Source organism: Megalobrama amblycephala, linkage group LG18 (assembly GCF_018812025.1).
Source record: "Megalobrama amblycephala isolate DHTTF-2021 linkage group LG18, ASM1881202v1, whole genome shotgun sequence".
Taxonomy (NCBI): domain Eukaryota; kingdom Metazoa; phylum Chordata; class Actinopteri; order Cypriniformes; family Xenocyprididae; genus Megalobrama; species Megalobrama amblycephala.
Window position 1 is genome coordinate 2,431,707 of NC_063061.1, and position 13,384 is coordinate 2,445,090.

Consider the following 13,384-nt stretch of genomic DNA (forward strand, 5'->3'; position numbering starts at 1 on the left):
GTATCCCATTTCTGAGAAAAAAAAGGTCAGTAGACAGAATTAAGAGATAAACTTGTAATTGTGAGATGAAAAATTTATAAACTCAAGTTATAAACTTGGAATAGCTAGAAAATAGTGTTGTGAATTGTAAAATATAAACTTGCATGTGTCACTTATAAAGTCAGAATTGCAACTCAATTGCAATAAATAAAGTCGGATATAAACTGCGAGATATAAACTTGCAATTATGAGAAAAATAGAATTCTGAGTTATAACCGGAATATAGAGAAAAGTCAGAAACTTGCATTTTTCTCAGAAGTGTGAGGTAAACTTAGGTATTGGGTGTAGTAACAAGTTAACTTGGAATTGTGGAAAAGACAGATGTGCAAGATATAATAGAAAAGTCAGAAATGCAATTTTTTTTCCTCGCAATTCCATGTTTGTCACATTTCTGAGAAAAAAAGGTGAGAATAGTAAGTTAAACTCAGAATTACAAGAAAGTCAGAGCTATGAGGTATAAACTTCCAATAGCGAGAAAACAAGTCACTATTCTGACCTTTTTCTGAGAAATTAAAGAGAAAAAGTCAGAATTCTAAGTTATAAACTTGGAATTGCGAGAAAATAAGTATTGTGTATTGTATTATTAAAATGTAGTATCAAGTCGGGGGGTTTGGCGAATATCAAACTGGCCTGGTCATGTGATTTCAGCAAAGAGGCTTTATGTTATAACACTTCAACCCTTGGTTTCTAATGTCTGATCGTGAACCCTTGAACCACCAGTGTCTTCATACATACATAACCTTTAATGGAGCAACTCTGTTTTTTTTTTTTTTTTCATTTCAAGTCAACATGAACAGCACTATTGATGTTAAGTAGTCTTGGGTATCTAGCTATATCTGGGCCACATGTATTTTGGTGTTATTTGGTGGCTTGAAACAGCTGTGGATGCTTAGGCTGTTCAGTTTGCATTCGAGCCATTTCTCCTAGGATTTCATGATCCCATTTGGAATCTTGTCGTTCCGGGAACAGGTGACTCAAACCCAAAGCTCCTATTGGATTCTCATGACCATGCTGAGCTCCTCACTATACCTCTGTTGGCTTTTGGCTCAGTAAAAAACATTCAATCAGTGAATTCACTGTTCATATAACTGATGCGGGTTTGAGGGAATGACTTCACATTTGATCAGATGACTTTTCAGACCGTGACAAGTTTCAGGTCATGGTTATAGTGCATATTATGTGTTCAGACATTTCTTTGTGGCTCATTCCAAAGATCATCTGTGCCTATTTTCATAAGAACTGGACTGGTGGTGGCCCTGTAGAGTTTGTCCTAATGACCCCAAAGTCACTATTACTAGCTCACCGCTGTCAAGTAAAGGATTTGGACGTTGGCTGATGCTCTTTTATATGTTAATGACATTATTTAGGGCTGTTTACAAGGAGGAGATCTGAAACCATTCAGCTGCGCACAATTTCAAGATCATTTGCGATTTATAGATTTCATATCTGGAAGAGAGGCATACGCAGTGTTTACAATTCACAAGTTCGTTCTCTAAATCACACATTTGAGAAATTATTGTACGATCAACATTTATAAAACGAGGCCCAGGTGACCTTATGGAGGGTCCAGGCCCATGTGGTAATGTACTACTTCATACATAATCTGGTTTCCGGAGGACAACTTGAACAGCATGTGCCATTATTTTAATTATTAGTGATGAAAACACACTCAGTACAACATGTTAATTTTAATGATTGAGATTCCATCAGAAAATCCAGAAACTGACATCATGAAGAGTAGATGAACACGTGTACAACAGTTCACTTCCAAGAACCATCACTAGATTTTCAGCATTAAAATTCATCGTTGATCAGAAGTATTAAAATAATTTTCATCAACTGTATAAATGTCGGTGCTATTTTGACAATATGAGAACACAGACACAGAAGATTAAGAACCATAAAAAGGACTGTATACAGGAATGGATCATCTCTGTACATGACACAGGTCATTCAAGTGCATCAGACAGCATTTGAACCCTGATCTCAAACATCGACCAGAGCAGCTTCAGATAAGGTGAAGTGTGAAACAGTAAATTAGCTTAGTCCTGATATATTAGTGAAATGATTTAGGTTGAATAACCTGAACCTTCACACTGTGATCCTGAACGCAGGAGTGTGTGTCCATACTCCAGATCGATTACAAAACTCTTACGCAATTAAAGTAGCTTTGCAGAGTAAACAGGAACACGTGGATTCGGTTCTCTCTCAGTGAGGTTAATCCTGTGCTTTCTTGGCATCTTCAGGGATGCTCTCGCTCAGCGGGGTGAGACTCAGCAGGACGGTGTGCCGCTCATACGCCTTTGAGTTACGGAACTTCTCGTCGGTCCCGTGAAGCCTGTCCAGCACACCCAGCACTCCATAGCACTGATTGAACCTGCAGGGGAAGAGAGTTAGAGGTCACGCAAGAACTTGTGCAAATAACAAGGTTTTACTGCGTAGTAGGTTCAATGTGTTGCCTTTGGTTTTTCTCCTAGAAAACATTGCCTTTTAAATGGAACACCAAAGGAAATGGCATATATACATAATCACAATCTAATTCAGCCTATATGCGATCACTGAAGCAAGTGCCCTGAAGTCATGCAGTGTGGCAATGGGCTACAAAATAGTGCACGTTTTACTTTAGGCTCACTCTTCCTATTTGATGTCAAAGAAAGCACATAAGGCTGATAGATTTTTTGCATGTCAAAAAAGAAGAGGCGATCCTTTACTAATAAGCTGGTTGCACAAAATAACTGTAAATGGGTGCGATATGGAGTGATATGGTGGGGACAGAATTTGAAGATCAAATACATTGAGAGTTTTGACTCTGTTACATGATGCTCACATGGGGACCTATCAAATACAACTTTATAATACAGAGTTTGGCGGTTATCTCGTGAGATCAAAGGTGACTGCATGACTTGTATGTAGAGCATAGTTGAAAGGCTCATTGATTGGACAACAGCACAGATCAACTCTACCTCAGAGCTATAAAGCAAGTCTTACTGCACTACTAGAACTGTTATAACTAGAGATGCTCCATTCGAGTGGCCATAAATTGAAACCATTTTTTTCGTTTTATTTTGGCTGATATCTATTCCGGACTTGTGCACAAACTGCATTGCAATCAGTTTCCAAAATGTAATTTGTGTGCAAATATGACTAAGTCTGGGGGACGCTCTCGTATGCCGATGGAGTAAGACGTGTCTAGCTCGGGCTCTCGCCAAACCCGGTTTATAAAATAAATAAATGATAAATACAACGGATCATTTCAGACTTAGAGGGAGTTGGGAAGGACAGATATATCAGTCTAATTTTCATTCAAAAGCTAGAGGTGCTGCCATACTTATCAAGAAAAATGTGGGATAACCCTGCGTTTTTTTTCCAATCTTCTTTCTCGGTTACCAAATATGACATCACACCACCTTATTCTTGGTGGTGACACGAATTGTACGCTCTCCCCTGTCTTAGACCGTATTTTGCTCAAAAAAGCTCCCCTGTCTAAATCAGCACGTTCAATTAAACTTTTTCTTAAATCATATGGCATTGCTGTCTGGCAGTTTCACAGCCCTACTTCCAGAGAATATTCTTTCTTTTCCTCTGTCCATAAGACCTATTACCGTATAGATAATTTTTTTTTCTGGATAAAAGACTTCTTCCTCTCATTACCAAGTGTGATTACAGAGCTATAGTTATGTCTGATCATGGTCCCCTAATTATGAAAATGTGTATGTTATGTTACCATCCCTGGAGACTAAATTCTCTGCTTCTATCAGAAGAAACTTTTTACTAAATCCATTTCCTCTGAGATTACATCATTCCTTGAGATCAACCAAACGCCAGGGATGTCCTCTTCAAAACTATAATAGGACCACTTTAACACTGTTATTCATTCTGTCTAATTTGCGGCTTGCACACATTAGGGCAGATGGGAGTCACTTGAGGCATATTATGGGGCCAGATAATTTCATATTGCGCAAATAAAAATAAAAACATCACTTATTTCCAAAATTTTTTACCAATCACTGTATACTTCTGATTTGTGTGTCAACCCTCATTCCCTGGAAGATTTTTTTTGAAAATATACAAATCCCCTTTATAGACCCAGTGAGGGCTGCTGAATTGGAAGAAGACCTCACGGTGGAAGAGATAACATTAGCAATTAGATCTATGCAGAGTGGCAAATCACTGGGACCGGATGGTTTTCCAACAGATTTCTTTAAAAAATTCTCAGAACAGCTTTCCTCTTTATTGTTATCAGTTTTTGAAGAGTCCCTTTCATCAAAAATCCTACCACCAACCATGTGTCAGGCAGTTATCTCATTAATCCTCAAAAAAGACAAGAACCCTCTTGAGTGCAGCTCATTCTGTCTAATCTCCCTTCTAAACACTGATGCTAAAGTGCTCTCTAAGGTCCTCGCACAACGTTTAGAGGGAACACCTCCCCCCGTCATATCACCTGACCAAACAGGTTTTATTAAGAATCGTTATTCGTTCTTTAACATTAGACTACTTTTGAATATTCTTTATAGCCCCTCTCCACCCAGCACACCAGAGGTAGTGCTTTCACTGGGTGCGGAAAAGGCATTTGACCGGGTGGAGTGGGGTTATCTTTTCAACACACTGGAGGATGGATCAAACTTTTATATACGTCTCCGTTGGCTGCTGTGCGCACTAATAATAATATATTTGCTTATTTTGAGCTTCAAAGTGGCATGAGACAGGGATGCCCTTTGTCCCCACTTCTATTCGCAGTCGCAATGGAACCACTTGCTTTAGCTTTGAGACAAAGAGCTGATATCAAAGGTATTCAGCGGGCAGGATTGGAACATAAGGTTTCGCTTTATGCAGACGACATGTTATTATACCTGTCACAACCCCTGTCAAGTCTTCCTAAATTGGTGACTCTACTTACAGAATTCTGCAAAATATCTGGTTATAAAGTTAATATCCAGAAAAGTGAACTAATGCCTGTTGGTGATGGGGTCAGCCTGTTATCTTTACGCTCAGTTCCCTTCAAAATTAGCATTAAAAAACTGAAGTACCTTGGGGTTTGAGTTACGCACAAGTATAAAGACTTGTATGGGGCCAACTACCCACCTCTCTTAACTAATTTAAAACCAGATTTTGAGCGATGGGACCACCTCCCTCTCTCACTGGGTGGAAGAATTAATACAGTAAAGATGAGTGTACTGCCCAAGTTTTTATATATCTTTCAATGCCTCCCGTTTTTTTTAAACAAAATCTTCTCCAAATTAAATAATCAGATATAGACTTTTATCTTGAACAAAAAAAAATACCAAGAATTAAAAGAAGCATACTGCAGAGACCTCGTACAAAAGGAGGGATGGCACTTCCAAATTTCTTGTATATTATTGGGCAGCCAACATGAGGGCATTGCTGTTCTGGTTAAGGAATGACATCACTGTCCCTGCCTGGACAACTCTGGAGGGGGCTTCAGTTGGGTCCACCTCTTTAGCAGCTTTATTGTGTTCTAAAATACCATTCACACAGCCAATCTCTAGCTTGACTTCTAATCCAGTTGTTACACATTATTCAAATTTTGAATCAGTTTAGACAATCGTTTTTTCCTTAACGATTTATCACAGGCTGCACCAATTGCTAAAAATGACATGTTTGCTCCATCAATGATGGACGATGCTTTTGAGGTTTAGGCAAGAAAGGGGGTGGTCTCAATGTCTGAACTTTATATTGATGGAAATCATTCAAACAGTTGGTACAGAAATGTAACATTCACAAGTCACATTTCTATAGGTATTTGCAACGTCGAAACTTTGTAGCATTCTGATTATTTCCCATCCAATTTCTTTATTAGATTCAATTTTTGAATGTAAATCAGACAGGCTATAGGCAGGATCTATGAATTACTCAGCATGTATGATTCAACACCAAACTACCAGAGTCATGCCTCCCAGTGGTGAACCATTGAAATTTTGAAACACTTATGATGTAACGAAGCCTCGTTTACTGAAATCACGTGACTTTGGCAGTTTGATACACGCTCTGAACCACTGATTCAAAACAAAAGATTTGTAAATCTTCAAAGCTTTATGAAGCAGTGTTTTGAAATCGCCCATCACTAGATATTGTCGTTATTTTGTTTTTTTTGGTGCACAAAAAGTATTCTCGTAGCTTCATAACATTAAGGTTGAACCACTGTAGTCACATGACTGTTTTAAATATGTCTTTATATGTCTTGCTGTCAATGCAGGCCTCACTGAGTCATCAGATTTTATCAAATATATCTTAATTTGTGTTCTGAAGATGAACAAAGGTCTTATGGCTGTGGAACAACACAAAGGTGAGTAATTAATGACAGAATTTTCATTTTTGGGTGAACTAACCCTTTACGGTCACAACATTTTTCAAGCGAAATCAAAGAACAAAATGGTGTGAAGTCACATCTAACAAAATCAGGTCAAAACAACGTTCAAATTCACTTCACCTCAGCCCGTCATTTCATCAACACACTGACCGCCGGACTTACTTGAGATGGTGGAAGTCGTGAAACTCGGGCGAGGGCAGCAGGGGTAAGTGGTAACCGCAGTGCGAGACGGTCGTCACCAGCAGAGCAATAGTGAACCAGAGGCTGGTGGTGGCGACGTGTGAGCCGAGCAGGATCGGTCCCGCCAGAGCCGGCAGCATGTTGGACAGCTGCACACAGATGAAGGGATTTCAGCACAAACTCACTGTACGGGTCACATGTTCACATCAGAGCCAGGATCTTACCACATGCTCCACCGGATGAGCGTAGAGCGCCACCACTCCGACCGGAGCCGTCCACTCGTGATGAATCTTGTGGATGCTCTTATAGAGCGACGGATGGTGAACGAGTCTGAAAGGAGCAGATGAGCGTGAAAAATATTCCATCAGTGTGTGATGGGATGGGTCACACGCATAAACTTCTCGTTTCTGCCAGTTTTCCTACTATTTGTCAAACTCACCTGCCTGATTTCACTCCCTTCATATTCACTGAAGTCAAGATTAGACATTTGTATGTGCTGTACGATACTGTGCAAATGCTCTACATGGATTTTGACAGATCCTACAAGTACTGATGTTTGGTTCTTGAACAAATCTGTCTTTTAAGCCAGTAACCGGTTAAGCCGGTTCAAGGAATTTAACTGAATCGTTGAACTTTAGTTTCAGGTTTATGTAAGGCACACATCCAAAGCAGCGCCAATGATCATGTCCAGATGGATTACTGAACTAAAGAACGGGTTTTCAGAGTTTTCCGAGGATTGAATTGGCTTGTCGAGTTCTTTTTGATTCATTAATTTCGAACGGATTCTTAGATTCAATATGCATCTTGTGCCTCGACCCCGAACTAAAGTCTGATTCAGCTGATTCTGTGAACCGGCTCGCCAATTTACCAGTTTAAACGAACGATTCAGTCGAGAATCAAACATAAAAAGTAGCAAATCATGTTCACGACTGTGGTTTAACTAAAGTATACCATCTATTGGACAAAAGCAGAATTTCTCTGATATTTGATGAAGTTTGCATCATTGATTCTGTTGTTTTCTGTTGTTATAAGCTGCTCTGAAGCGGTCAGTACTGTGTGAAGTGGACGGCTGACCTGTGTGTGTAGTAGAAGAGGATCTCCTCCATCAGGCCGCAGACGGCCAGCTCCAGCAGCACCCAGTGGAAGGTGGGCAGCTCCGGGCCGCACGGATCCCCGCGCCACTTCATCAGGATGTAGGTCAGAACCACCACCGGCCCCGACAGACACACCTGGTTAAACAGCACCGTCTTCACCGCATGACGCAACCGGCCCGCATCCACCTGTCCGGGAACAGCCATTTTAACTTTAAAATGTAGATTACGAACACTTTATTTTGATGCTCCCAACAGACATTCCACTGACTGTAAGTCACTTTGATACATGTCAACTTATTCTACTAACCTGAACCCCAAACTAACAGACTGATACTCTAATGAGAGTTAGTTGACATGAAGTTGTGAAGTTACTTACAGTTAGAATGTCTAAAGTGGAGATTACTCTATTCATACATATAGATTAATATTATCAGACACGTTCTTCATGTAATGACTGACGCTGTCATCAGTGAACTCTGAACTTTATCATAAACAGGTTATTATTGAGCATCTCTCTTTGCTTTAACAGCCAGACATTATTATTATACACTACATAATCTAATATGCAAGTTTTTACAACCGACATTTTAAGATTATATATGCTGTGTAATCTAAATTCATGCAATGTGTGCTAAAATTGTTATCAGAGCTGACAGTACAGAACGTTATCACTTTACAGGCCAATGTTTTCATGATACGACTGATCTACAGTACAGAAATACAGTGTTTTACACACCGTCAATGACTCTAAAGAAGAATATTTACACTAATATATCAATTCATAGCGATATTTGCAGATATATTACTAATTCATCATAAACATCTGTGAGCAGTGCTGCAAATGAGTCACTTAATTAAGAGTTTAATATTGATTCACTGAAACTGTCTGAAATAATTTATAGAAATCACTTAAAATCACTTTTTTTGTTTTCACCTTTTCACGTTTAAATCAGAGACGCTATTAAATGAGTCACAAAACAAGGAAAGATCATGCAGTTTGTGTAATGACAAGGTTTTTAAGAAACTTACTTGTCAAACAGTAAATGGGTCATTGATGAATAAGGTGTAAAAAACATAATAGAGGTATAATTAATTTAGAAGTTTTATTAAGTGTCAATAATGAGATCATGTGTTTTTTTATAATCAATTAACACTGCTTCTGTCATTTTTTACAAGATGTACAAAATTTGTCAACAAAAAGTCATTCGGTTTAACCAAAATTTCAGTTTTACCAAATGACGATATTTTCAAACAGTGCTAACAGGCTGATATCTAGCAAAAGGACAATCAAACATTTTTTAAATATTTCAACATTTTCCATGTTTTATAGCGGTTGCACCGAATGACCTGATGTTTCGGGACATGCGTATGATCAAGTGAAAACATTAATTTATCACATAGTTAAAAGAGAGTTAGTTACTTTGCTTCATGACCATGTGGTCCTGTGCAGGTGTCTGAATGATGTCACATCCTGTCACATGATCCTGACCACATGACTTGGTCCAAAATGGTCCCTTTATATTGGTTACTCCGAATGACATCAATGAAATTCATTTTTCTGGACATTCTTTCTCGACTTCTACACATAATTTTAACACCATTTTGCACTATGTTGATATATGATGTTATAAAATCATGCCAGAATAAAAAATATATACATTTATTACATTTTAAGATATTTTAATCACAAATGAAACGGCTGTATTGGCCTTTGGACGGTTAAACCGAATGACCTTTTGACACTTCAGTATATCATATTCGGATGTAAATCATCAGCAAAGCTTCTCCTCTGTTGGGAACGTGTTTATAAACGCTCGTCTTTACAGACACAGAGTGTTTAAACAGGATCATACCGGATTGTTTTTGTCAGGCTGAATCCTGTAGCGTGTGATGAAGCTGGGCTTTCCTGTCGTGTCGACCACCATCAGCAGGGCGTTAAACAACCAAAACGAGAGCGTCGGCACCAACATGGTCCCTGTTGAACACCACAAACAACAACATGATTAATTCACTGATATATTTGAGCAGAAAACACTTTGAGCTCTTTACATTGTTGAAAACTTCAAATAAAGCTGCAGAATACAGTGATCTCTGCCAAAATGTTGCTATTCAAGTGAAAGTTCGATTTGTGTCTTTTTTTAACTCTGAGGCGGACGGTTCAGTCCAGAACATTTGATGATCAGTGTCCAGAGGGGAAGCCGCATAAAGGTCAAAAACAAGTTTTACGGCTTCTGACCGATGAAAAACAAGGCAGCCTCATTTCCACCCAAGGCCAGGTGAAGTTTGGTCCACTGTGTCTGCCAGAAATCTCCAGACGCTCCCCAGAACCTCTGCAGATGCCTACACAAACACACACTCATTAATGATTAATGATCAGCTGAAGAGAATCATGAAGGACACGTCGAGCGCAAGGTACAGCGAGGAGAAGCTCAGATCAGATTATAGAAATGAAGGAAAGATGATGAAAATGAAAACGTCTCACCATGTCACAGAGTTTCTGAACCCGACCAGGAAGAAAAGTCCAGATCCGATGACAAAAGCTGCTTTCTTCACCGAGTCCCAAAGTCCTCCAGGGTTTTCCTGTTCAGAGAGATGAAGTCAAAACGCCACATTATATTGTTTTCAGTTCATCTAATGTATAAAGAGTCTTTATTGAACTGACTCGAGCTCTTATAGTCTTCATCAGACCTACACATGCTTTAGTGTGACTGTTTTACACATAATAAAGTCATCAAAACTAAGAAATAACACAATATTTCTGACAGGAACTGAACTGAGAGCTTGAACTGGAGCAGAAACAATTCAGCATTTATTATTACGTTATTATATATCTTTTCAATGTGCAGCTACAGGTTATTATTATTTTCATGATGTTTGTTTTCATCAAATGAATCAGCAGTTTCGCTCTTTTCAACAGTTTCTTTGTAAACTTCAGTAATTGTTGAGCAGAATAATACAGCAGTGATGATGAAACAGATCTACAGTTACAAACACATTACAGCAAAGGTTCAGAGAAACAGAAAGACTCACTCTGTCCATGGTGTGTGTGTGTGTGTGTGTTCAGAGCAGCTGACAGTCGCTCCGCGTGTCTGTTTATACTGTACTTGTTTACAGCCTCATTACGTCATCAGCTGATCTGTGATTGGTCCACCACTGATCAGCTGACACTCCGTGCAAAATGATCCGTACAGTATCTCAGTTATGAAAGCCTAGTTGCCTAGACTTGTGCAACTTCATGCCAACTTTAAGACAATTAGCTTAATACACTTAATATCAACATGGAGCCCCAAAATAAAAACACACAATACAAGAACTATATTTAATGGCATTTAATGATTTGTCATTTATACTTACAACAGTACACTTGTATGAAAACATTTGTTAGCAATTGTTTAGCAGGCCTAAAGTGTCAATAATGTTAGAGTTCTCGTTGTTTTTTCACCAGCAGGTGTCGCCAGTAAGGTAAGTTAAGTTAGGTAAGTTTTCATAACAGTTTATAATGATTTCTTTAATGTGCAGTCATTCAGGTCGTGTAACAGTATGATACAGATATAACTGAACCACAGAGACAATTTTGGTTTAAAAGGCTTTAAAAAGTTAAATGTACAACATTTATATTAAAGTTATATTAGTAAACGTTGATTGATTACTTTAAATGCTGACCTAAAATCCCGGGATCAGTGTATGAGCTGTATGATATGGGCTGGATTTTTCACTCCAAACAGGTTTGGCAACATGACAAAGTGAAAATAGATTGTGTTTTACATGCGCCATTTTACACTGTAACGTCCTTTAAATCAGCAAAACTGAGCAAGAATGTGTCTAATAGTATTTATTTTTCCATTGCTTATGTAGGAATTTACATGTACTTGATGGGAAACCATGAACATTGTGAGAAACTGAGTCTAGAAGACGAACATTTAAGTCAAGGTGAGTCTTCAGGTGAGTTGCTATGATTTTCTCATTAGCTTTAGTAAACATGAACTAGACCTGCTTAAACTAACTTAAATATAAAGTACTTAAAGTAGGCTAATGTGGATTTCTTGATCTTATTATGATATCTTAATTGTCTTTCAGACATATAGGACAAATTTTGCTGAAAATATGTAATTATTGGTCGAGACCAAGGTACATTTCTACATTTAAATGCTACAACATTCTATAAAGAATTTACATTTGAGGTCCACAGTTTGTTTGGGTAAAAGCTGCGACAAATTAATTAAATTTGGAAAGCAATAACCAGAAAGATTAAATTCCGCTATAGCTAATCCTGTGAAATCAAACTAGAGAAATTCTTTATATTTTTACACAAGGTTGTGAGTTTGTTTTATACTAATACATTATTTACATAAACTGTATGATATTTTGATTACATTATTTTAAAATCTGTTTTTTTTTAATGTTTTTTTTTTATGTCATAATGTGATGTACAATAACCTAAATTCATCCATCGTTTTTAACAATACTGGTCAGATTGACCAAATACAGGTCTCTATAAAGTGCCTTGACAGGTCATCATGTCATAAACCAGATTCTTTTGTCGTCATAAACACATTAAAGAAAATTACAAATGATATTCATTTCTTTTCTACGTCAGTGTGTCTGAATCAGTGTTTTTCTCATTAGATTTACCCGTGCAGCTCCATGAAGACTGAATGAATCATGGACGACACACAAACACTGACTGGAGATTTTTCTCCAGAATGCAGGTACATCAGAGTCTTAAAGAAAATACATTATATGCCACAGAACAATATGGATATTCATTTGATGATTTCATTTGTTAGTCTTTTAGCTCATTATCTGTAGATTTAAGTTCCTCTGAGTTCTCACTTCACGGTCGGTTATTGTTTGTGTTAACGCTTGTGCTGAGACACACTGTCTCAAGGATCTGGATTATCTGTCTTTATTTTCTTGTAAATTAATTTGTCTAATTAATTAATCTTCATCTTTGGATGGATGGATAGATGGATGACATTATCATTGTAAAAATGTCAAGTTAACTACATGAATTCTTCTTGTCACTATTTCATTTAAAGTCAATTACACAGTCAGAGATCAAACTCACCAGAGTCCAGCTGTGTGTCCCTGAAGAGTGACCAGTCTGTGGACAAACCACTAAAATTTAAGGGAAGACACACATCAACTGATCTGAGGTACAACTGGATGGGTGGATGGATGGATGGATGGATGGATGGATGGATGGATGGATGGATAAATGGATGACATTATCATTGTAAAAATGTCAAGTTAACTACATGAATTCTTCTTGTCACTATTTCTTTTAAAGTCAATTACACAGTCAGAGATCAAACTCACCGGAGTCCAGCTGTGTGTCCATGAAGAGTGACCAGTCTATGGAAAAACCACTAAAATTTAAGGGAAGACACACATCAACTGATCTGAGGTACAACTGGATGGGTGGATGGATGGATGGATGGATGGATGGATGGATGGATGGATGGATGGATGGATGGATGGATGGATGGATGGATGGATGGATGGATGGGAGGATGGATGGATGGATGGATGGGTGGATGGGAGGTAGGATGGATGAATGACAGGATGGATGGTGGGTGGGCAGATTGCAGGATGGATGAATGGGAGGATAGGTGGATAGATGGGTGGATGGGAGGATGGATGGATGGATGGATGGATGGATGGCAGGATGGATGGTGGGTGGGCAGATTGGAGGATGGATGAATGAGAGGATAGGTGGATAGATGGGTGGATGGGTGGATGG

At 38.4% G+C, this 13,384-nt stretch overlaps 2 protein-coding genes across 4 annotated transcripts in view; one reads left to right on the forward strand and one right to left on the reverse strand.

Annotated features, from left to right (window-relative positions):
- Nucleotides 1-1,707: 1,707 nt before the first annotated feature.
- On the reverse strand, nucleotides 1,708-10,824 carry faxdc2 (fatty acid hydroxylase domain containing 2). The gene is made up of 8 exons (XM_048167295.1): nucleotides 10,672-10,824; nucleotides 10,124-10,221; nucleotides 9,878-9,981; nucleotides 9,495-9,616; nucleotides 7,622-7,827; nucleotides 6,772-6,877; nucleotides 6,530-6,696; nucleotides 1,708-2,416 (listed from the first exon to the last, which is right to left on the reverse strand). Exons 1-8 carry the CDS (start codon nucleotides 10,678-10,680, stop codon nucleotides 2,257-2,259), a joined length of 972 nt encoding a protein of 323 aa, XP_048023252.1. The 5' UTR covers nucleotides 10,681-10,824; the 3' UTR covers nucleotides 1,708-2,256.
- A 571-nt stretch (nucleotides 10,825-11,395) lies between these two features.
- LOC125252947 (NLR family CARD domain-containing protein 3-like) overlaps nucleotides 11,396-13,384 on the forward strand; it is a 97,043-nt gene continuing 95,054 nt past the window's right edge. For 2 of the 3 annotated variants that reach the window (XM_048166644.1, XM_048166645.1), the window contains exons 1-2: nucleotides 11,396-11,571; nucleotides 12,268-12,350. In XM_048166644.1, the coding sequence (XP_048022601.1) occupies nucleotides 12,304-12,350 (47 nt within the window). In that variant the 5' untranslated portion in view covers nucleotides 11,396-11,571; nucleotides 12,268-12,303. Of the gene's footprint in view, nucleotides 11,572-12,267; nucleotides 12,351-12,680; nucleotides 12,798-12,931; nucleotides 13,049-13,384 lie in introns of all 3 variants that reach the window. The other variant, XM_048166643.1, reaches the window with a different exon arrangement.